This window comes from Chelonia mydas, chromosome 8 (genome assembly GCF_015237465.2).
Source record: "Chelonia mydas isolate rCheMyd1 chromosome 8, rCheMyd1.pri.v2, whole genome shotgun sequence".
In the NCBI taxonomy this organism is placed as follows: Eukaryota; Metazoa; Chordata; order Testudines; family Cheloniidae; genus Chelonia; species Chelonia mydas.
In genome coordinates this window covers 36,427,791-36,449,739 of record NC_057854.1, presented here as the reverse complement: position 1 = coordinate 36,449,739, position 21,949 = coordinate 36,427,791, and the positions used below count along the sequence as shown (strand labels likewise).

The 21,949-nt window shown below is 51.4% G+C and overlaps 1 protein-coding gene across 1 annotated transcript; it reads left to right on the top strand.

The window, feature by feature from the left end:
* The first annotated feature begins 13,389 nt into the window (after positions 1–13,389).
* Positions 13,390–19,315, top strand: SRA1 (steroid receptor RNA activator 1). The gene is given in 6 exon segments (XM_037907445.2): positions 13,390–13,779; positions 14,290–14,366; positions 14,368–14,416; positions 17,156–17,370; positions 18,347–18,455; positions 18,836–19,315. Coding segments are annotated over 6 exon segments (690 nt in total). The 5' UTR covers positions 13,390–13,733; the 3' UTR covers positions 19,030–19,315.
* The last annotated feature ends 2,634 nt before the right edge of the window (positions 19,316–21,949 follow it).

The following is a 21,949-nucleotide window of genomic DNA, read 5'->3' as shown; positions in this document are numbered from 1 at the left end:
GAAGGCCAATGGCATTTTGGGATGTATAAGTAGGGGCACAGCGAGCAGATCGAGGGACGTGATCGTTCCCCTCTATTCGACACTGGTGAGGCCTCATCTGGAGTACTGTGTCCAGTTTTGGGCCCCACACTACAAGAAGGATGTGGATAAATTGGAGAGAGTCCAGCGAAGGGCAACAAAAATGATTAGGGGTCTAGAGCACATGACTTATGAGGAGAGGCTGAGGGAGCTGGGATTGTTTAGTCTGCAGAAGAGAAGAATGAGGGGGGATTTGATAGCTGCTTTCAACTACCTGAAAGGGGGTTCCAAAGAGGATGGCTCTAGACTGTTCTCAATGGTAGCAGATGACAGAACGAGGAGTAATGGTCTCAAGTTGCAATGGGGGAGGTTTAGATTGGATATTAGGAAAAACTTTTTCACTAAGAGGGTGGTGAAACACTGGAATGCATTACCTAGGGAGGTGATAGAATCTCCTTCCTTAGAGGTTTTTAAGGTCAGGCTTGACAAAGCCCTGGCTGGGATGATTTAACTGGGAATTGGTCCTGCTTCGAGCAGGGGGTTGGACTAGATGACCTTCTGGGGTCCCTTCCAACCCTGATATTCTATGATTCTATGATGATGTAAAGAAAATAAAATGTCACCAAAAAAATTGTCCCAATTACTCCCAGTGTCATCAACCAACTTCTGCAATGCTCTGTAACAAATGGTGATGGATTATTTGTGGGGGGAGAGGAAAGGACTGTCTTTACTGAGAGAAATTGTATGTAATCCAAAAGGCGTAAAGAGGCCATCCTAGTTTATTGGTACGATTACTTTTTCTTGAAATAAAAGACAAGTGGACTTGCAATCAGGGCCGGTGCAACCATTAGGCGAACTAGGCGGTTGCCTAGGGTGCCAAGTGGTCAAGGGCGGCGGTGGAGTGGAGGTAAGCTGGGGCAGGGGGGTGCGGGGAGGGCGGCCTGCAGCAAGTAACGGGGGGCGGGGGCCGCAGCGCACAGGGGAACTGCTCCCCGCCCCAGCTCACCTCTGCTCCACCTCCTCCCCTGAGCACACCGCCCTACTCTGCTTCTCTCCCTCCCAGGCTTGTGCGCCAAACTGCTGATTGGCGCCACAAGCCTGGGAGGCGGGAGAAGCGGTGGCGTGCTCGGGGAGGAGGTGGAGCAGAGGTGAGCTGGGGTGGGGAGCTGCTGCACGCGGCTCCCCGGGCCAAGAGAGGGAGGGGGCGGCGGGGAGCTGCTGCAGGGGGGGCGGCTCAGGGCGGGGGGGGGGGGGGGCGGAGCTGCCGGGGGGGCGGTGGCTGTGCAAGGTGGAAGTTTTGCCTAGGGCATGAAACCTCCTTGCACCGGCCCGGCTTGCAATGTACTAAAATTCTGAAGTAGTTTGTATCTTCTGTCGTAGTGCATTCTCCTTGCTATTAATACTGTAATTTTCCCAGCCGTAAAATTACCTTTTGATGGATTTGTTTGTGTTTTCAGCCGATCCACTGGTTTGTGGGTGGTATGGACTGGTGAATCTACATTGGATTCCCAATTTTTTGCAAATGTCTGAAAGAAAAAATGTTATGCCGTAAACTTGCCTTTGGACAGGTTTGGTGGGTAAAAAGAGACCAAAGAATAAAATGTTATAGCAACCCGGACGGGGTGACCAGCAGTAATCCTGGCCAAAGCTGAGTGGGAGTTCATAGAAACTTGTCAGCAAAAATGCCCATATAGAAAAACTCACCAGGGAAATGAAGCCCATGTTCACTGTCAACTGTCTGTGATCTGAAAGTGTGGTTGAAGACAGTCAAAAACAACCTCAGAAAAAAGCATTTACCTCATTATTGAATTCTGGCCCATGATATGTCAGTGTATGCTGTGGACATCCAAGTCGCTGTGTAATTTCGTCCATTTTTTTTTGACACCTCAGATGCCAACTTATTTAAAAATGGAAATGCTTCAACCCATCTTGTAAGATGATCTGTGGCTGTCAGTATATACCGGTATCCCTCCTTTGTTGCTGGGAATGGCCCTATTAAATCCATTCCCACCAATTCAAAGGGCCGACTGACCTGTATGCAAGGGAACCGGTTGGAGTCATACTTTGGATTTTTCTTATTTCATATTCTCAAGAAGCCCAGGAAAAGTAGGAGGGTAGACTATGATTCATTCAGGTGCGTAGGCTCCAGCTTTGGTGGAACTGGCCATACTGCACCCTAAAGGCTCAGGAACAAAGAGGTGCATAAGAACAAAATATCATGTCTTTGTTAAAATGTCTTGACTTCAGGGTGTATAACTCATGTTTTTAGAATTTTTGTGGTTGTCAAGGTATCTTGGGGTTGTAGATGTGTGTTCATTATGTTTTGAAGGCCAAAACGATGAATGGGTTCAACAAAGAATTAGATCAGTCCCTCAGGATAGGTGCATCAGCTATTAGCCAAGATGTATACCCCAAATTAAAACTTTCCTGCCCGTCCCCAGCACTTCCCCTGGGGTCTCTCAGTCACCTGGGGGCTCTGGCCCAGGGGCTGGTGTGGGCAGAGCCCGGAGCTGCCCAGGGGGCTGGTCCCAGCTGGAGAAAGTCTGCACTGGCTGGGCACAGAGGGGTTAATGATGGGCTTTCCCCAGCACAGACCCCGGGGAGCAGCAGCTGCTCAGCCAGGGCTCCCGAATCACAACATAAGAACATAAGAATAACCCAAATTAAAAAACATAGTAAGAGAACTAAATTATGTATGTAATATCTCAAATTACTGTAGACCCCAAATTAAAAAAATACTGTAAGAGAACCAAAAAAGAGCCACCGTGGCTAAACAACAAAGTAAAAGAAGCAGTGAGAGGCAAAAAGGCATCCTTTAAAAAGTGGAAGTTAAATCCTAGTGAGGAAAATAGAAAGGAGCATAAACACCGGCAAATGAAGTGTAAAAATACAATTAGGAAGGCCAAAAAAGAATTTGAGGAACAGTTAGGCAAAGACTTAAAAAGTAATAGCAATTTTTTTTTTAAGTATATCAGAAGTAGGAAGCCTGTTAAACAACCAGTGAGGCCACTGGACGATCTAGGTGCTAAAGGAGCACTCAAGGACGATAAGGCCATTGCGGAGAAACGAAATGAATTCTTTGCATCAGTCTTCACGGCTGAGGATGTGAGGGAGATTCCCAAACCTGAGCCATTCTTTTTAGGTGACAGATCAGAGGAACTGTCCCAGATTGAGGTGTCATTAGAGGAGGTTTGGGAATAAATTGATAAATTAAACAGCAATAAGTCATCAGGACCAGATGGTATTTTACCCAAGAGTTCTGAAGGAACTCAAATGTGAAATTGCAGAACCACTAACTGTAGTCTGTAACCTATCATTTAAATCAGCTTCTGTACCACATGACTGGAGGATAGCTAATGTGACGCCAATTTTTAAAAAGGGCTCCAGAGGTGATCCCGGCAATTACAGGCCTGTAAGCCTGACTTCAGTACCGGGCAAACTGGTTGAAACTATAATGAAGAACAATATTTTCAGTCATATAGATGAACATAATTTGTTGAGGAAGAGTCAACATGGTTTTAGTAAAGGGAAATCATGTCTCACCAATCTACTAGAACTCTTTGAGGGGGTCAACAAGCATGTGGACCAAGGGGATCCAGTGGATATAGTGTACTTAGATTTTCAGAAAGCCTTGGCAAGGTCCCTCACCAAAGGCTCTTACACAAAGTAAGCTGCCACGGGATAAGAGGGAAGGTGCTTTCATGGATTGGTAACTGGTTGAAAGATAGGAAACAAAGGATAGGAATAAATGGTCAGTTTTCAGAATGGAGAGAGGTAAATAGTGGTGTCCCCCAGGGGTCTGTTCTGGGACCAGTCCTATTCAACATGTTCATAAATGATCTGGAAAAAGGGGTAAACAGTGAGGTGGCAAAATTTCCAGATGATACAAAATTACTAAAGATAGTTAAGATCCAGGCAGACTGCAAAGAGCTACAAAAGGATCTCTCAAAACTGGGTGACTGGGCAACAAAATGGCAGATGAAATTTAATGTTGATAAAGTAATAGTTGATAAAATTGCAAAGTAATGCACATTGGAAAGCATAATCCCAACTATACATATAAAATGATGGGGTCTAAATTAGCTGTTACCACTCAAGAAAGAGATCTTTGAGTCATTGTGGATAGTTCTCTGAAAACATCGACTCAATGTGCAGCGGCAGTCAAAAAAGTGAACAGAATGTTGGGAATAATTAAGAAAGGGATAGATAACAGGATAGAAAATATCATGTTGCCGCTATATAAATCCATGGTACGCCCACATCTCGAATACTGTGTGCAGATATGGTCACCCCATCTCAAAAAAGATATGTTGGAATTGGAAAAGGTTCAAAAAAGGGCAACAAAAATGATTTGGGGTATGGAAGGCTTCCGTATAAGGAGCGATTAATAAGACTGGGACTTTTCAGCTTAGAAAAGAGATGGCGAAGGGGAGATATGATTGAGGTCTATAAAATCATGACTGGTATAGAGAAAGTAGATAAGGAAGTGTTGTTTACTACTTCTCATAACACCAGAACTAGGGGTCACCAAATGAAATTAATAGACAGCAGGTTTAAAACAAATAAAAGGAAGTATTTCTTCACACCACGCACAGTCAACCTGTGGAACTCCTTGCAAGAGGATGTTGTGAAGGCCAAGACCATAACAGGGTTCAAAAAAGAACTAGATAAATTCATGGAGGATAGGTCTATAAATGGCTACTAGCCAGGATGGGCAGGGATGGTGTCCCTAACTTCTGTTTGCCAGAAGCTGGGAATGAGTGACAGGTGATGGATCACTTGATGATACCTGTTCTGTTCATTCCCTCTGGGGCACCTGGCACTGGCCACTGTCGGAAGACAGGATACTTGGCGAGATGGACCCTTGGTCTGACCCAGTAGGGCCATTCTGAAGATAATCAGGGATGCAGCTCCATGCTCTGCATGTCCCTAAACCATCCTCTGACTGCCAGATGCTGGGAGTGGACAATGGGATGGTTCACTCAGTGATTGCCTGTTTTGTTCCTTCCCTGAGAAGCACCTGGCACTGGCCACTGTCAGAAGACAGGATACTGGACTAGACGGACTATTTGTCTGACCCACTACGGCAGTTCTAAAGTTCAGCAAAAATTACAATAGATTTTTGCCTTTGAGGAAGATGTTATACGAGATAGTATACCACCTTTATTGAATATTTGAGAATCAAGTTGTACACACAAGCAATAGCATGCGGAAAAACACTAAGGGCTGGATTGAGAGGCAAAATAACAGTTGCAAAAATGCAATCCCCATTGGTGGACTGAATCAAAACAAAGTTTTGACACTAGGCTGGAAATTCAGTCAGAGTGGAAGTCAGATGATCCAACAGAATTAACATCTGCTTCAAAAATAAGAAGAAAAAATTAGAATTAAAAATTCAGGGAATTCAGGGAATCCCAGCAGCAGGTAAGACAACTTGGGAAACTGCTAGGAGACTCTATGCAATCAGATACAGTGATAAGGGATTCTTTGTTTCTGAGGGATATATGTAAAATGTTTCACTGAATTTGGGGCTTGGCTACACTTGCGAGTTAGAGCACATTAAAGGAGCCCCAGGCGCACTAGCTCACTACCCGTCCACACTGTCAAGGTACGTAGAGCGCTCTGACTCTGCGGCTAGAGCTTTCCTGGTACTCTACCTCGGCAAGTGGAATAACGTTTTGTGTGCCCCTGCTGGAACTCTGCAGCGCCAGTGTGGATGCCCTGGTCTGTTAGCGTGCTCTGATCGGCCTCCAGAAGTGTCCCACAATGCCTGTTCTAGCCACTCTGGTCATCACTTTGAACTCTGCTGCCCTGCCCTCAGGTGACCAACCATCAGACCCACCCTTTAAATTCTCTGGGAATTTTGAAAATCCCCTTCCTGTTTGCTGAGCCAGTAGTGGCGTGCTCTCAGCAAATCTTTCCAGATGACCATGCCTCCATGCGCCAGGTGATCCCCAGTATGGAGCAATGGCGAGGGGCTGGACCTCATCAGTGTTTGCGGGGAGGAAGCCGTCCAGTCCCAGCTGCGCTCCAGCCGCAGGAATTATGATATCTTTGGGCAGATATCAAGGGACATGATGGAAAGGGGCCATGACCGGGATGCACTGCAGTGCAGGGCTAAGGTGAAGGAGCTGTGGAATGCCTACCGTAAAGCCCGCGAGGCAAACCGCCGCTCCGGTGCTGCCCCTGTGACCTGCCATTTCTACAAAGAGCTGGATGTGATACTTGGGGGCAACCCCACCTCCAGTCCGAGTACCACCATGGACACTTCAGAGCCCAGTTCAACAAGGCAGGAAGAGGAGGAGGAGGAGCAAAGTGGGAGCGATGGTGCTGAGGAGGAGGAATACACCCCGGAATCCCTAGATGCATGCAGCCAGGAGCTGTTCTCAAGTCAGGAGGAAGGTAGCCAGTCATGGCAGCCGGTGCTTGGGTAAGGACAAACATCAGAGGAGGTTCCCAGTAAGCAGCTTTTATTCTGGGAAGGAAGTTATTTGGTGCAGGCTCTTGGGGTGAGGAGGGTTAGGGCTGCAAGCATGCTGTGACAGGGTCGGGCCAGATGGCTACAGGAGAGTAACAGAAGGCAGATATATTAGCCCCAGGTTAAGTAGGTCCCTTTTCCCTGGGTAAGGTATCAGGGAAGGTTCCAGAACAATCAGGAACCTTCTGGAGACAATTAAGACAGACAGGCTGATTAGAACACCTGCAGCCAATCAAGAAGCTGCTAGAATCAATTAAGGCAGGCTAATCAGGGCACCTGGGTTTAAAAAGGAGCTCACTTCAGTTTGTGGTGGGCGTGTAAGGAGCTGGGAGCAAGAGGCGCTAGGAGCTGAGAGTGCGAACGTGTACTGTTGAAGGACTGAGGAGTACAATCATTATCAGACACCAGGAGGAAGGTCCTATGGTGAGGATGAAGAAGGTATTGGGAGGAGGGGAAGTAGCCCAGGGAGTTGTAGCTGTCGCACAGCTGTTCCAGGAGGCACTCTAGACAGCTGCATTCCACAGGGCCCTGGGCTGGAACCCAGAGTAGAGGGTGGGCCCGGGTTCCCCCCAAACTTCCCAACTCCTGGTCAGACACAGGAGGAGTTGACCTAGACTGTGGGTTCACAAAAACGGCCAAACTGAGGGCTGCTGTGAAGCTCCAAGGTGAGCAAATCCGCCAATAAACACAAGACCCAACAAAGTAGAGGAGGAACTTTGTCACAATGCCTAGATGTGGAATAGGGCATTGATGTGCTCTCTCAGATCACAGTAATCAGCCTCAGTGATCTCTTCAAAGGTCTCATCCAGAACTGTGCCGTGAGGGGCAGGGGGACCATTGCTGTGCACAGGCAAGCTGCATATGGGCCAGGGCAGAAGCTGCATTGCCGTAGAAGACCCTCCTTTGCTTCGCAGGTCACCCTCAGCAGTGAGATATCTTCCAGGACTAACTCCTGTGGAAAATGAGGGGACAGTGTTCAGTATAGGGGCCCCCTGCCGCTGTTGGCTCTCCCCAAGGCACAGAAACCCTGAGGACAGTACAGCCGTGAAACAGTCAGTCACGCTTGACCCTGTGCTTACTCACCATTTTGGGGCTCCTTTGGGTTATGTGCGCTCGCTTTGGGACAGGCAAATTATGCTATTGTGTAGACTGTGCTTGCCCTTAAGTACGGGGGAATCATTGCTCTGTCTGGTGAGAACAATGCTGCCTCTGTTAAGTGTTGCATTTTGCCTTTACAGATGCAACTTTGAGATCTTCGCCATCTGTGTTATCACCGGCTGAAAGACTCCAAAGAATCAGAGAGAGGCCACATAGAAGCAAGGAAGACATATTGCATGAAGTAATGCAGCATTCAAGGAATGAAAATCAAAAAGTGCAGGAGTGGCGGGACAGCGAAAGGAGGATCTGCCAGCAGAATGAGGAGTGCCGGCACAAAAGCTCGGTGCTCTGACAGTACAGCATGGATCAGCTGATAAGCATCATGGAGCGCCAAGCGGACTCTATCCAGGTGCTCGTAGCCATGCAGGCAGAGCACTACTGTGCCCGCCCCCTCCCTGCAGCCCTTGTCCCAAAACTCTTTCCCTTGTGCCCCCATGTCACCTCCACCCCACTTTCCCCAACATCCGGGTTCTTACTGCCACCCGCTGCCTCCAACACCTGTAGCTTCACCACCCAGCCCTGAAAACTATGACCCTTACCCTCTGCACTCAACCCCCATCACCAGGCAGTACAGCCATCCTGAAGTGCAGCACTCATTGCACAGCACTCCAGGCAGGAAGGCTGAGTATGATAACAGGACATATGCAAATCTGTAACTGTACCGTTCCCCACCCCCTTGCCCTTTCTGTTTCCCAAGCAGTTGTATTTCTTTTCAATAAATGAATTTTCTTTTCAATAAATGGAGTTTTTGGCTTTGAAAACATTCTTTATTATTGCATAAAGTAAAAGACACCTTAGCCCAGGAAAGAAACAGGCACTGCAAGTCAGCATAGCAAACACAGATTCCAACTAACATTGGAACCACTGCACTTCACTCCCGTGCAGGGCAGCACACATTACTGGTGGCTTTCAGCCTCAAATTGCTCCCTCAAGGTATCCCTAAACCTTGCAGCCCTGTGCTGGGCCCCTTTAATAGCCTTGGTCTCTGGCTGTTCAAATTCAGCCCCCAGGTGTTGAACCTCCGAGTTCCATGCCTAAGTGAATTGTTCACCCTTCCCTTCACAAATATTATGGAAGGTACAGCATGTGGCTATAACCATGGGGATGCTGTCATCGGCCAGGTCCAGCTTCCCATACAGAGAGCACCAGCGGCCTTTTAAATGGCCAAAAGCGCACTCCACAGTCATTCTGCACTAGCTCAGCCTGTTGTTGAACTGCTCCTTGCTGCTGTCAAGGCTTCCTGTGTAGCGTTTCATGAGCCACAGCATTAAAGGGTAAGCGGGATCTCCAAGGATCACAATGGGCATTACGACTTCGCTTATGGTGATCTTCTGGTCTAGGAAAAAAGTCCCGGCTTGCAGCTTCCTGAACAGGCCAGTGTTCTGAAAGATGTGTGCGTCATGCACCTTTCTGGGCCAGCCTGCGTTAATGTCAATGAAATGCCCACGGTGATCCACAAGCGCCTGGAGAACCATAGAGAAATACCCCTTCTGATTAACGTACTCGGAGGCTAGGTGGGCTGGTGCCATAATTGGAATATGTGTGCCATCTATCACGCCTCCGCTGTTAGGGAAACCCATTTGTGCAAAGCCATCTAAAATGTCATGCACGTTACCCAGAGTCACGGTTCTTCTGAGCAGGATGCGATTAAGGGCCCTGCAAACTTGCATCAACATGATTCCAATGGTCGACTTTCCCACTCCAAACTGGTTAGCTACCAGTGTCCGGAGTTGCCAGCTTCCAGATTCCAATAGCCACCCGCTTCTCCACCGTCAGGGCAGCTCTCAATCTCCTGTCCTTGCACCATAGGGTGGGGGCGAGCTCCTCACACAGTCCCATGAAAGTGGCTTTTCTCATCTGAAAGTTCTGCAGCCACTGCTCGTCATCCCAGGCTTGCATGACGATGTGATCCCACCACTCAGTGCTTGTTTCCCCAGCCCAAAAGCGGCGTTCCACGGTGGTGAGCATGTCCATGAATGCCACAAGCGAACTCATGTCATATACGTTACTTGAGTCGATATCTTCGTCGGAGCACTCACTGTCACTTTGGATCATAAGGAATGACTCGACTGCCAAACGGGACGTGCTGGCGAGACTCGTCAGCATACTCCTCAGCAGTTCAGGCTCCATTCCGACAGACCGAAAGGGAAGACAGAGCGCGCAGTACAAAAAAGTTGAAAGATGGCGCCAAATGTGGATGGAAGCACAGGGGTTGCTGGGATGCGAACTGATGCATCACTGGGCATTGGGACCCAGAATGCCCCGCCACTCACTGCCCCCCTTCCCACAGGCCACAGCACTAGACTGGGAAGAGGTGCTCTGTGGGATAGCTGCCCATAATGCACCGCTCCCAATGCCGCTGCAAGTGCTGCAAATGGGGCCACGCCAGTGCGCTTGCAGCTGTCAGTGTGGACAGACTGCAGCTCTTTCCCTACTGCGCTCTCCGAAGGCTGGTTTAACTCAAAGCGCTCTACATCTGCAAGTGTAGCCATGCCCTAAATCTCAAGGATTAGCTACACTCAAGTTAAAGTGCTCTAATTTGCTGGCTCCGGGGGTGAAAACCACCCTTCCCCCCCCAGCACAACAAGTTTGAGCACTTTAAAGCACTAATATGGACAGGCTTGGCTTCCAGTGCTCGCAGCTAAGCCCTCGTCGAGGTGGATTACCAGGAGGACTGGCTCCCGCCGCAGCGCTTTGAACTTTGTAGTGTAGACATAGCCTCAATAGGTTAGATCAGACAAAGAGGAGCTGCACTGACTAGGCATTGGGATGTCTGTGCCTTTAAGAACCCAGCCCTGGGAAGCCCATACTGAGAGATGCTGTCTGTGAGTGGGGAAATAAAAAAGCCCCTTTGCCCCCCACCAGTTTTGCAAATACCAGTGTCTCAGTCCCACTGGGGTAACTGTTACCCCCTCTGTCCCTGCCTGTGCCGGGTTTTGCCCTCTCTCACTCTCTGCCAGCGCCTCACCAGGAGCTTAACTCCTGCTCCCCCCACTCCCGGATTTTGCTCTTTAGCCCCTCTCCTAATCCTGCCTCCAGCTGCTTGACACTCCTGACCAGTCAATTTCCTCCCTCTGCTCAGACCTGGCCACCCCCCTGCTCCGATTTGTCCCCTTTGCCCCTTTTAAACCCCTCCCAAAAGCAGTCAGCAGAATTTTACGGCAGTGAAGGGAAGTGGCTTCAGCAGATGTTACTGAGCATGCTCAGGTTTCAGAGTAACAGCCGTGTTAGTCTGTATTCGCAAAAAGAAAAGGAGTACTTGTGGCACCTTAGAGACTAGCCAATTTATTTGAGCATAGGCTTTCGTGAGCTACAGCTCACTTCATCGGATGCATACTGTGGAAACTGCAGAAGACGTTATATACACAGAGACCATGAAACAATACCTCCTCCAACCCCACTCTCCTGCTGGTATGCTCTCTAACATCTTCCAGTGTATGACAAAATTATGAACTTCTATACACTGCCACCTGGACTATGGTGCACCAAGATGTTAGAGAGCTTATTCCTTCACTCTCCCACTTCCCTGGTCCTTCTCGCATGAACAGAGAGTAACAATACCCGACGTCCGGAGGTGCAAACAATTCGGTGTTTATTGGGGTGAACTTCCAGCAAGCTTAAATACAAGTTCCTTTTTCCTTATTTTCGAATCCCAACTTACTTCCTGTTTGCCCCTAATTTATATAGTAATATTCTTAGCTATACCTTAACCAATCATTCTACTGAAATTTAACTAACCAATCCTAACATATTGTAACATGATTAGTTAACCAATTATATCCCACCACAATAATTAGATTACACCCAGCAAAATTAATTATACAGCAGACAGAAACAATCACAGAACCAGACAGAGATTATACAGACAAACAATAGCAAAGTGGGAACTATAATGACAAAACAATACAGAAGTGAGGATTTCACATCCCAGCTATTGATAAGTGAGTTCTTGCCAGACAGGATGCTACCAAACTAAGTTTCCTTTTACATTTTCTAGGCACTTCCCTTTTTCTGGAGGTGATAGGAATACAATCCTGTCCTGATAGTGCCTGACAGCCCAACAGCACCTTATTTCAATGTGACTAGTTTGGAATTTGAGGATGTGACTGTTCGCTTCCTAGCTTATGGCTGCCTCTGCTGCTTAGCGAAAGGCCTTAGCCTAAGAACAGGGCCTCAAACTGTCACAGTAAGAGAAGGCCCTTACACCAGAAGACAGTGATTTTGATTCTTTCTTTTATACCTCTAGAACTAGCCAAGTGATAAGAATACCCCTAAATTCTTAAAGTACAGGCCTTTGCAGACAGGCCTGAATATCTATATCCTAACACTCCACCCTTTTTTTTTTCTTTTGGGATCCTCCTGCCCAGGTATCCCTGGAAAAGCAAAGGACATATGGCGACACATTTCCTGATAGGGCCAGGCATCAAGGTGGAAGGTGTCGATGCTCCATCTGTCCCACTGCCCCTTGTGTAGTACCATGCCCTGCACCTTCTCTCATACGGGCATACCATACCTATTCCAATTAGTGTTCCAGACTTCCCAGTATAGTGGGCCCGAGAAGGTTGGGTCCGGGTTGTCTAGTACACTTGGGGCGGGGGGGGGGGGGGGCTTACTACATTACTTATACGTTATAATTAGTGGCTGTTCTCTAGAGGGTTGTGCCCCCCTTGATCGTTTCCATATGCAATGTAACACACATATAGTTAACAATACACCAGCTGCTATGATAATCCACAGCAACACAGAGAGTCCTGACCACTGCAGTATGGTCCAACATCCTGGCCACCACCAAAAACACTGCTTCTCCTCCTTTGATAAGGTTAAAATTTTGTCAGCGCCATCCTGTAGTGTGTATTGTAAGTGTGTCCAACTGTTGGCGCTTGCAGTAAGTTGCTCTTGTAATCTTTGTGTACTTTTGTCCATATTGTGTGTCCATTGAATATCCACAGTGAAATTTGGTATTGTCCAAACCAATTCAACTACTTGGTACGGTATGGGGTAGTAGGTGCTGGTTCGATTGTTTACAACGATTAAGTCCACTGATCCATTGGTGCACCATAGTCCAGGTGGCACTGTATAGAAGTTCATAATTTTGTCATACACTGGAAGATGTTAGAGAGCATACCAGCAGGAGAGTGGGGTGGGAGGAGGTATTGTTTCATGGTCTCTGTGTATATAATGTCTTCTGCAGTTTCCACAGTATGCATCCGATGAAGTGAGCTGTAGCTCACAAAAGCTCATGCTCAAATAAATTGGTTAGTCTCTAAGGTGCCACAAGTACTCCTTTTCTTTTTGAGCATACTCAGTTCGCGTAACTATACAAAAAAGCCACGTTGATCAAATAAAAAAGGCTCTCCTCCCCACCCCAAACCCATTTTTGCAAACACTGGTGTCTCAATCCCACTGGTGTAGTTGCTACCTCCTGTGCCCCTGCCTGGGCCTGGTTTTGCCCTTTGCCCCCTTCTGCCAGCCCTTCACTCCTGGGCTTAACTCCTCCACCCCCCCATCCCTGATTTTGCCCTTTAGCCCCTCTCCTAATCCTGCCTCCAGCTGCTTGACCCCCCGACCAGTCAATTTTCTCCCTCTGCTGAGACCCTGGCCACCCCCCTGCTCCGATGTGTCCCCTTTGCCCCTTTTAAACCCCTGTCAAAAGCAGTCAGCAGAATTTTACCGCTGATAAGGGCAGGGGGAAGGGCAGTGGCTTCAGCAGGAGCAGCGGAGCATGCTCACAACACCTCCGGAGCACATTCCGACGGGGAGCAATTTAATAGCTGCAGGGGCGGGAGCCCCAGCGCTGCCCACGCGGGGCAGTGCAGTAAAGCCCCGGCTCTGGAGAGCCCCCGGCGGCCGAGGCAGCACCCGAGCTCCGCGCCGCTCGGGGCGCGGCCCTGACCGCGGTTCCCCGAGACCCCGCCGATCACAGGGGGTCGCTCCGGGCCCGTCCGGCCCCGCTGGAAGCTCCGCCCAGCGCCGCTCAGCCACCCCGCGTGAGCCGCCGCCACCACGCTCCAGTCCGGCGGCGCGGCCGGGCACTCAGCACCTCCCAGGCCACGCCCCAATTCGGAAGGGGCGGGGTCTCATGCCCGGCCGTGACGTGGCGATGGCGGAACTCTACGTGAAACCGGGTGAGGGCACCGGGCCGGGTCGGGCAAACGGGGACGTTCCGCGACCCTGCCCTGGGGGAGGGGAAGTCCTGGGCCCTCCTGTCTGAGGCGGGGGAGCCCTGGCTCCTCCTCTTGTCATGGGGCCTGGGGGAAGCCCCGGCCCCCCCCGGTCTGTCTTGGGGTCGGGGGGAAGCCCCGGCCCCCCCCGGTCTGTCTTGGGGTCGGGGGGGGGAGCCCCGGCCCCCCCCCTTTTAGTCTTGGGGGAGGGGGGGAAGCCCCGGCCCCCCCTTCTGTCTTGGGGGAGGGGGGAAGCCCCGCCCCCCCTTCTGTCTTGGGGCCGGGGGGGGAAGCCCCGCCCCCCCCTTCTGTCTAGGGGCCGGGGGGGGAAAGCCCCGGCCCCCCCCTTCTTTCTTGGGGCCGGGGGGGAGGAGGGGAAGCCCCGCCCCCCCTTCTGTCTTGGGGCCGGGGGGGGAAGCCCTGGGGCTGGCCATTGTGTAGTGCCAGTAATTGGTGCCATTTATGTCTCCCCAGGAAACAAGGAGCGCGGCTGGAACGATCCCCCTCAGTTTTCCTATGGGCTGCAGCTCCAGTGTGGTGGCCCGAAGCGCCCCCCCCCTCGCACGCAGGGTCCCTGGCCTGGCCCATGGAGCCCCCCAAGGTTAGAATTGCCCCATACATTGCCCTGCAGCCGGTGGGCCCAGGCTGGGGGTGGCAAAGCCCACCAGGGATGCTGAGTTAAGCCCAGTCTCTAGCTCAAAGTCCCTTTCAGAGGGCTCTCTGCAGAGGAGGATTTCCCCCTTCTGTGCCCCCTAAGCACCGGTGTGGGGAATCAGTGCTAGCCTGCCCCTCTCCTCTGAGGCCTCGGGCTAAGGCTCTTGGACTCGTCACTGTCTCATGCTTTGCTGTAGCTCCTGTGGGACCTGCCTGTCTAGGGTCATGCAGATGTAACACTGACAGACCCCGGTCACCAGTGGGCAGGATCGAACTGGGGAGCTCTGGAGCTTAGTGCATGAGCCTCTACAGCAGGGGTGGGCAAACTTTTTGGTCCGAGGGCTACATCTGGGTATGGAAATTGTATGATGGACCATGAATGCTCATGAAATTGGGGTTGGGGTACAGGAGGGCATGAAGGCTCTGGCGGGGGGGTGTGGGCTCTGGGGTGGGGCCAGAAATGAGGAGTTCAGGGTATGGGAGGGGGCTCCAGGCTGGGGCAGGGGGTTGGGGTGTGGGTAGGGGGGTTCCAGGTGGAGGTTCAGGCTTTGGGGTGGGGCTGGGGGTGAGGGGTTTGCGGTCCAGGAGGGTGCTTCGGGCTGGGATTGAGGGGTTGGGAGGGCGATCAGGGCAGGGGGTTGGGGCCTGGCAGGGAGGCAGGCTCTGGGCGGCGCTTACCTCAAGCAGCTCCTGGAAGCAGTGACATGTACCCCCTCCAGCTCCTACATGAAGGCGTGACCAGGTGGCTCTAGTCTGTGGGCTGCCCTGTCTGTAGGCACCGTCCCTGCAGCTCCCATTGGTCGCATTTCCTGGCCAATGGGAGCTGCAGGGGCGGTGCTTGAGGCGGGGGCAGTGCACGGAGCCCCCTGGCTGCCCCTAAACGTAGGAGCCGGAGGTGGGACATACTGCTGCTTCCGGGACCTGCAGCATGTGCGCCCAGAGCAGCTCCCAACCCCGCTCCCCGGCTGGAGCGCAGGAGCAGGGAAAGCCCCAGACCCTGCTCCTGACCAGGAGTTCAAGGGCCGGATTAAATTGGCTGGCGGGCCAGATGTGGCCCACAGGCTGTAGTTTGCCCACCCCTGCTCTACAGCATGAGCTAAAATCCAACTGGCTGTTAGCTCAGGCTGTAGAGCAGGCTCATTTTATCTCTCTTTAAGTGGTCTCGATGCCACTAGATGGGACAGAGCACCACACCCAGAAGGTGTGTGGGTTACACAGAGACCAACCAGCACCTGAGGGAGGCTTTGGGGAAAACAAACAATCCTTTGCGCCCTGGATTTTGTTTCAACCCAGCTGTCAGTCATGTTATCTTCTGTACGAGGCAGCATGAGCCAGTGCTTATGGCTCGAGTCCCAGTCCTGTGCCTTAGGGTGTAGCCTGGTCTTACTTGTGTGTGGTGTGACCACTTCCCCCAGCCTCTACAGCAGGGGTGGGCAAACTTTTTGGTCTGAGGGCCAAATCTGGGCATAGAAATTGTATGGTGGGCCATGAATGCTCATGAAATTGGGGTTGGGGTGCAGGAGGGGGGTGATGGCTCTGGGGTGGGTCCAGAAATGAGGAGTTCAGGGTATGGGAGGGGGCTCCAGGTTGGGGCAGGGGGTTGGGGTGTTCCAGCTGAGGGTTCAGGCTCTGGGGTGGGGCTGGAGATGAGGGCTTCCCTCCTATCCACTGGGGATAATGAGAGGTGGCTGCAGCATAATTCATTTGCTTTGAGAGCTGCAGACAGTGCTACTGATGTGGGTGGGTAATTCATCCTCCTAGGAAGGAATGCCTCACTAGATTTCGCTGCCCAAATCCAGCAGGAGGCCCGACCCCAGCCTGGGTGCTCATTACCTCCTTTCCCCTCTGGCTAACAGGCAACCCCCTAGCTTTGCTGGGTGACTTAGCATTTACAGGTATTTCCCTGAGGTCAGTTCTGCTCATGCCCTCCCAGTGAGGGACAGATTCACTCTGCACCCAGCACTGCTTTCCTCTGCCGCCCCAAGGACAAGGTTGGGGAAGCGGGCACTTTATGCTGCCCTGCCCTCCCCTCATCTGCAGAGAAGGGAGGTGCTCGCTGTGATGTGACCACCTGCTTCTCAGAAGCTGGGCTGAGACCCCAACCCATGCCATGTAGGGCACCAGAGCAGCTATCACGTGGGAATGCCTGCTAGTCCCTGCTGACCTGGCCAGATCTCAGCTGGGGCCCTGAAGCTGGCAGGTCCATTCCCAGTGCCCTGAGACATCCAGCCCCCTGGTACGGCCAGTAGTACAAACAGTGGAAGGGGTTCTTCCGAACTGCAGCTCTGGGGATGTCTGCACTGTAGGGAAAAACCCATGGCACTGAGTCTGAGCCCAGGTCAACTGACTCAGGCTCGTAGTGTGAGAGGCTAATAACAGCAGTGTAGACATTCCCACTTGGGCTGGAGCCTCTACGCTGTTATTAGCCCCACACTGACGCAGGCTCTGACACTGGCTGCTGTGGGGTTTTCTTTGCAGTGTAGACGTACCCTCTGCTAACTAGGCTAGCTTGGCTTGTTGTGCTGGGCACAGTGAGTCCAGTGTTCTGCTCTGAATGCTTTCCACCTCAGGACGCCAGAGCTTGGAGCACAGCACCCTCACGTGGTGGGCTGAGCAGGTGGGACTTTGGGTGGGTTGGACTGGACTATTACAGTGGCTGTTGACTGCATAATGTTTGTGTTTTCAGCCCCTACTCCAGCGAATTCTGCTCCTCCAGTGCTGCCAGTAGCCTTACCCTCAAAACCTGTGGGGCCGCCCCCTCTTGCTGTGGTCAGCCCTGCTCTGAGGCCAGACACCGTGAAGCAGGTTGCGAGCCTGGCTAAGGAGGAGTGCGAGGTGAATGTAGAGGATGTTCTAGCCCCTCTGAATGAGACTCTGAACATGTGCAGGAATGCCGTGCAGGTGAGGATTGCTGCTGTGCCCACTGGCATTGCCAGTGACTCTTTCCACAAAAACATCGAGGAGTCCGGTGGCACCTTAAAGACTAACAGATTTATTTGGGCATAAGCTTTCATGGGTAAAAAACCCACTTCTTCAGATGCATGGAATGAAAATTACAGATGCAGGCATAAATGTATATTGGCACATGAAGAGAAGGGAGTTACCTTACAAGTGAAGAACCAATGTTGAAGGCCAATTCAGTGAGGGTGGATGTGGTCCACGCCCAGTAATTGATGAGGAGGTGTCAATACCAAGTGAGGGAAAATTGCTTTTGTAATGAGCCAGCCACTCCCAGTCCTTATTCAAGCCCAGATTGATGGTGTTAAGTTTGCAAATGAATTGTAGATCTGCAGTTTCCTCTTTCCACAGACACAGATGTCAAGCCCTGTACCCTGCTCTCTCTGCTGCTGATTGTCCTCCTCAGGGTGTGTGCAGCCAGGGAAGGGCCCATTGAATGGGGGTGTTTGTTCTCTGTGGCATTACAAAAAGAAAAGGAGTACTTGTGGCACCTTAGAGACTAAACAATTTATTTGAGCATGAGCTTTCATGAGCTACAGCTCACTTCATCGGATGCATACGCATTGGGTATGCATCCGATGAAGTGAGCTGTAGCTCACGAAAGCTCATGCTTTCAGATAAATTGGTTAGTCTCTAAGGTGCCACAAGTACTCCTTTTCTTTTTGCGAATACAGTCTAACACAGCTGTTACTCTGAAATGTGGCATTACAGGGGCCTGCCATTCCCAAGTTGTCCCTCTGCACCCTGCTGCCTGAGAGGAGGATGTGAAGGCTCAGCTTGCTGGGTGCGGGTGGTTCTGACCGGTCCCCTTCCCAGAGCTCTTCTCTACTTTAGCGCTAGCAGGGGGTGTGTGGTGGGGGCTCTGGCTCCAGGCTTTATGGTGGCAGCTCTTCACTAAGGCTCCTCTCTGGACTTCCAGAAACAGGTTTGTGATGACATCAGCAGACGCCTCGCTGTGTTTCGGGAGCTGTGGCTCCAGGGAAAGCTATCTGCCCCTGTGAGGAAGAGGATGAATAACCTGGTGCAGGGTGAGAGGGGCAAAGGGGCGCCAAGGAGCTGTGACCCACTCTAGGGAGGGGGCCAACTTTGCATCTTCCAGGGGTTCTGCACTGCGGCCTACATGCATTCCTTTCCTGGCTCCCCATCTCCTCTCAGCACTCAGCGCTGCTTCCATGTCCCTCACCTGTCAGCATGAGGCCCATTTGTGCCCTGTCATGTCCCCCTCTGTTTGACTGTAGTGCTCCCATCCCTGTGGTATCTAGGCACAACTCTTCTCCCAGCTGGAATCCCAGTGGGTCCAGCGGCTGTGGATGGAGCTCATGCTCAGCTCAGAGCCTTTTTTACTCCCCCCATCCACCTGAGAGGTTCATGGGCCACTAACGGGGGCTGCTCTCTCCTTGCCTCCTAGAGCTCCAGCGGCGGCACTGGGATGTGGCTGATGAAATCCATCGCTCGCTCATGGTGGACCATGTCAATGAAGTCAGTCAATGGCTGGTGGGAATCAAACGGTTAATTGCTGAGGCAAGGAACTTGCCTCCTGGAGACTTGGTTGCAAATGATGAGCAGGGAGCTGGAGCTCAGCCAGCCAAAGAGGCCCTGTGAGCCATGGCAAAGCTGGGGGGAACTGAACTGCCCCCAGGCCCCACTGTGTCCCCCAGAGGTGATGGAGCTCTTGGCCACTAGGAGCATTTCTCATTGCTGTAGCGGGAAAACAGTGAGACTCCTCCATCCCTGAGGAGTTTCTGGCTTCTCGCATGTCTCCCTGTCCTGCCTCTGAGTGTCCAATTCAGGATCGGCTCCGCACCAAGGAGAGGCTTTCTTACCACCAATCGATCTCGGGGCAACTTGCTGCATATAATGATACTGAATTAAAATTACTGTTCCAGTGTCCCATGCCTGTGTCCAAGCCCAGTGCCAGCCCCCATCTGGAACCTGCTGTGAGCAGGCTCCAGGGCAGAACAAGACAGGGGAGAGAGCTGCAGCTGGTGTGGACATGTGGTAGATAGTGCTATTCTTTCCCAGGCGCGTCAGGTGTGGGGATGGTGGAGCCCTGGGCTGTAATGACAGGTCAGTCAGATGCTGGGCCTGGAGATCAGCGCTCAGCCCTTCCCATGCCCAGAAGAGGACCTGGATGATTTTTTTGGCCTAAGATTGATCAAAAATGCAGTTTTTGTCAACCCAAACAAGATTCCTTCCCCTCAGTCCAGTAGTTAGGGCATCAGCTGGGATGTAAGAGACCCAAGTTCAAATCCCTGCTCTGGAAAAGACCCAAAACAGTCTTTTTCAATTCACAGCAAATTCTGAAGTGTCAGTATTGGCTCAACCCAAACCCAATGTTTTCGAACCAGCAGTGCACTGACAATTCTGTTACTCGCCCAGCCCTGGCTGCAGTACACTTCCCCTGGCACCAGTCACCTTAGTGCCCAGGGGAGTTGCAGAAAGTTTGGGGCAGGCCTGGCCCTATTTCCCCTTTAGAACATAAGAACAGCCACAGTGGGTCAGCCAAGGGTTCAGTATCCTGTCTTCTGACAGTGGCCAATGCCAGGTGCTTCAGGGAGAATGAACAGAACAGGGCAGTTATCTAGTGATCCATCCCCTGTTGTCTACTCCCAGGATCTGGCAGTCAGAGGTTTAGGGACTTGCAGACAGGGGTTGCATCCCTGACCATCCTGGCTAATTGCCACTGATGGCCCTATCCTCCAGGAACGTAGCTAATTCTTTTTGAACCCAGTTATATGTTTGGCCTTCACAGCATTCCCTGGCTACAAGTGCCACAGGTTGACTGTGTGTTGTGCAAAGTGAAGGGGTAAACAACACTTCCTTATTTACTTTTTCCACACCAGTCATGATTTTATAGACATCTATCATATCCCCCGTCATATCTTTTTTAAGATGAAATGTCCCAATCTTACTAATCTTGCCTCATACAAAAACTGTTCTATACCCCTAATAATTTTGTTGCCCTTCTCTGTACGTTTTCCAATTCTAATATATCCTTTTTAACATGGGGCAACCAGATCTGCACGCAGTATTCAAGATGTGGGCATACTATGGATTTATACAGGGGCATTATATTTTCTGTCTTATTATCTATCCCATTTCTAATGGCTCCTAACAGTCTGTTTGCTTTTTTGACTGCCACTGCATATGGAGTGGATGTTTTCAGAGAACTATCTACAATGACTCCCAAGATCTTTCTTGAATGGAAATAGCTAATCTAGACCAGTGGTTTTCAAACTGTGGGTTGCGACCCAGGTCAGCACTGCCAACCGGGCCGTTAGAAGTCCCGTCGGCGGTGCTGCCCGGCTAAAGCAGGCTAGTCCCTACCTGTTCTGACACCACACTGCTCCCTGGAAGCAGTCAGCAGCAGGTCTGTCTCCTAGGCTGGGGGGGCCATGGGGCTCCACACTCCCATTGGCTGGGAACAGACCAATGGAAGCCTGAGGGGGTGGGGGGAAGGCAGTTCCTGTGGGTGAGAGCCATGTGGAGCTGATTGCACACCTCTGCCTAGGAGCTGGACCTGCTGCTGGCCTTAGCCCCGCCCCTGCCCTGCCATGCCACTGACTGGGAACCACCTGAGGTAACCCACACCCCAATCCCCTGCCCTGAGCCCCCCCAAACTTGGAGCCCCTTCCTGCACCCCAAACCCCTCATCCCTGGCCCCACCCAAGAGCCTGCACCCCCTGCCCCAGCCCAGAGCCCCCTCTCATGCCCTGAACCCCTCATTCCCAGCCCCACCCCACACTCCAACCCTCTGCCGCAGCCCCAAACCCCTCGTCACCAGCTCTGTTGGGTCATGGGCATCAACAATTTTCTTCAACTGGGTTGCCAGAAAAAAAGTTTGAAAATCACTGATCTAGACACGACCATTTTATATGTATAGTTGGGATTATGTTTACCAATGTGCATTACTTTGTATTTATCAACACTGAATTTCATCTGCCATTTTGTTGCCCTGTCACCCAGTTTTGTGAGATTCCCTTTGTAGCTCTTCACAGTCTCCCTGGGACTTAATGATCTTTAGAAGTAAGGTGTGTCTCCATGCATTGCAATTGCAGCATGTTCTCCAGCATTCCCTTCTGCCAGCCCCACACTCCGCAGGACTAGTCCTGCCCTAGACAGTCAACGTGCCTTTCCTAGAAACCCGCCCTTCACTGACCAGCTCATGCTTTTAGCGCCTGGGGTTCAAAACCAGCATTTGCCCCAGTCACTATCAAGCACCTGCCACCTTTCCTCACTGTAGCTCTTCTCCCTCCTCTTGTACCTGAATCTGCAGTTGGGCTCAATTGCTGCTGCCCCCAATCGGCGTGGCAGGGGCAAGTGTGTGTGTGTAAAAAGTCAAAGCACCGGGCTTGGATCCTGTCACAGCAGCAGGAAAACATATCCAGCTCTGCAGGGGCCGGATGGCTGCTTGCCCTACCGGTGCAGTAGGGTGAGCAGCACAATGAGCTGGCCTGGCTGCCCTTGGCATCACCCCACGGCCTGCCCTTAGCTGGCCCTTCCCTCCCAGCCCACAAGGGGT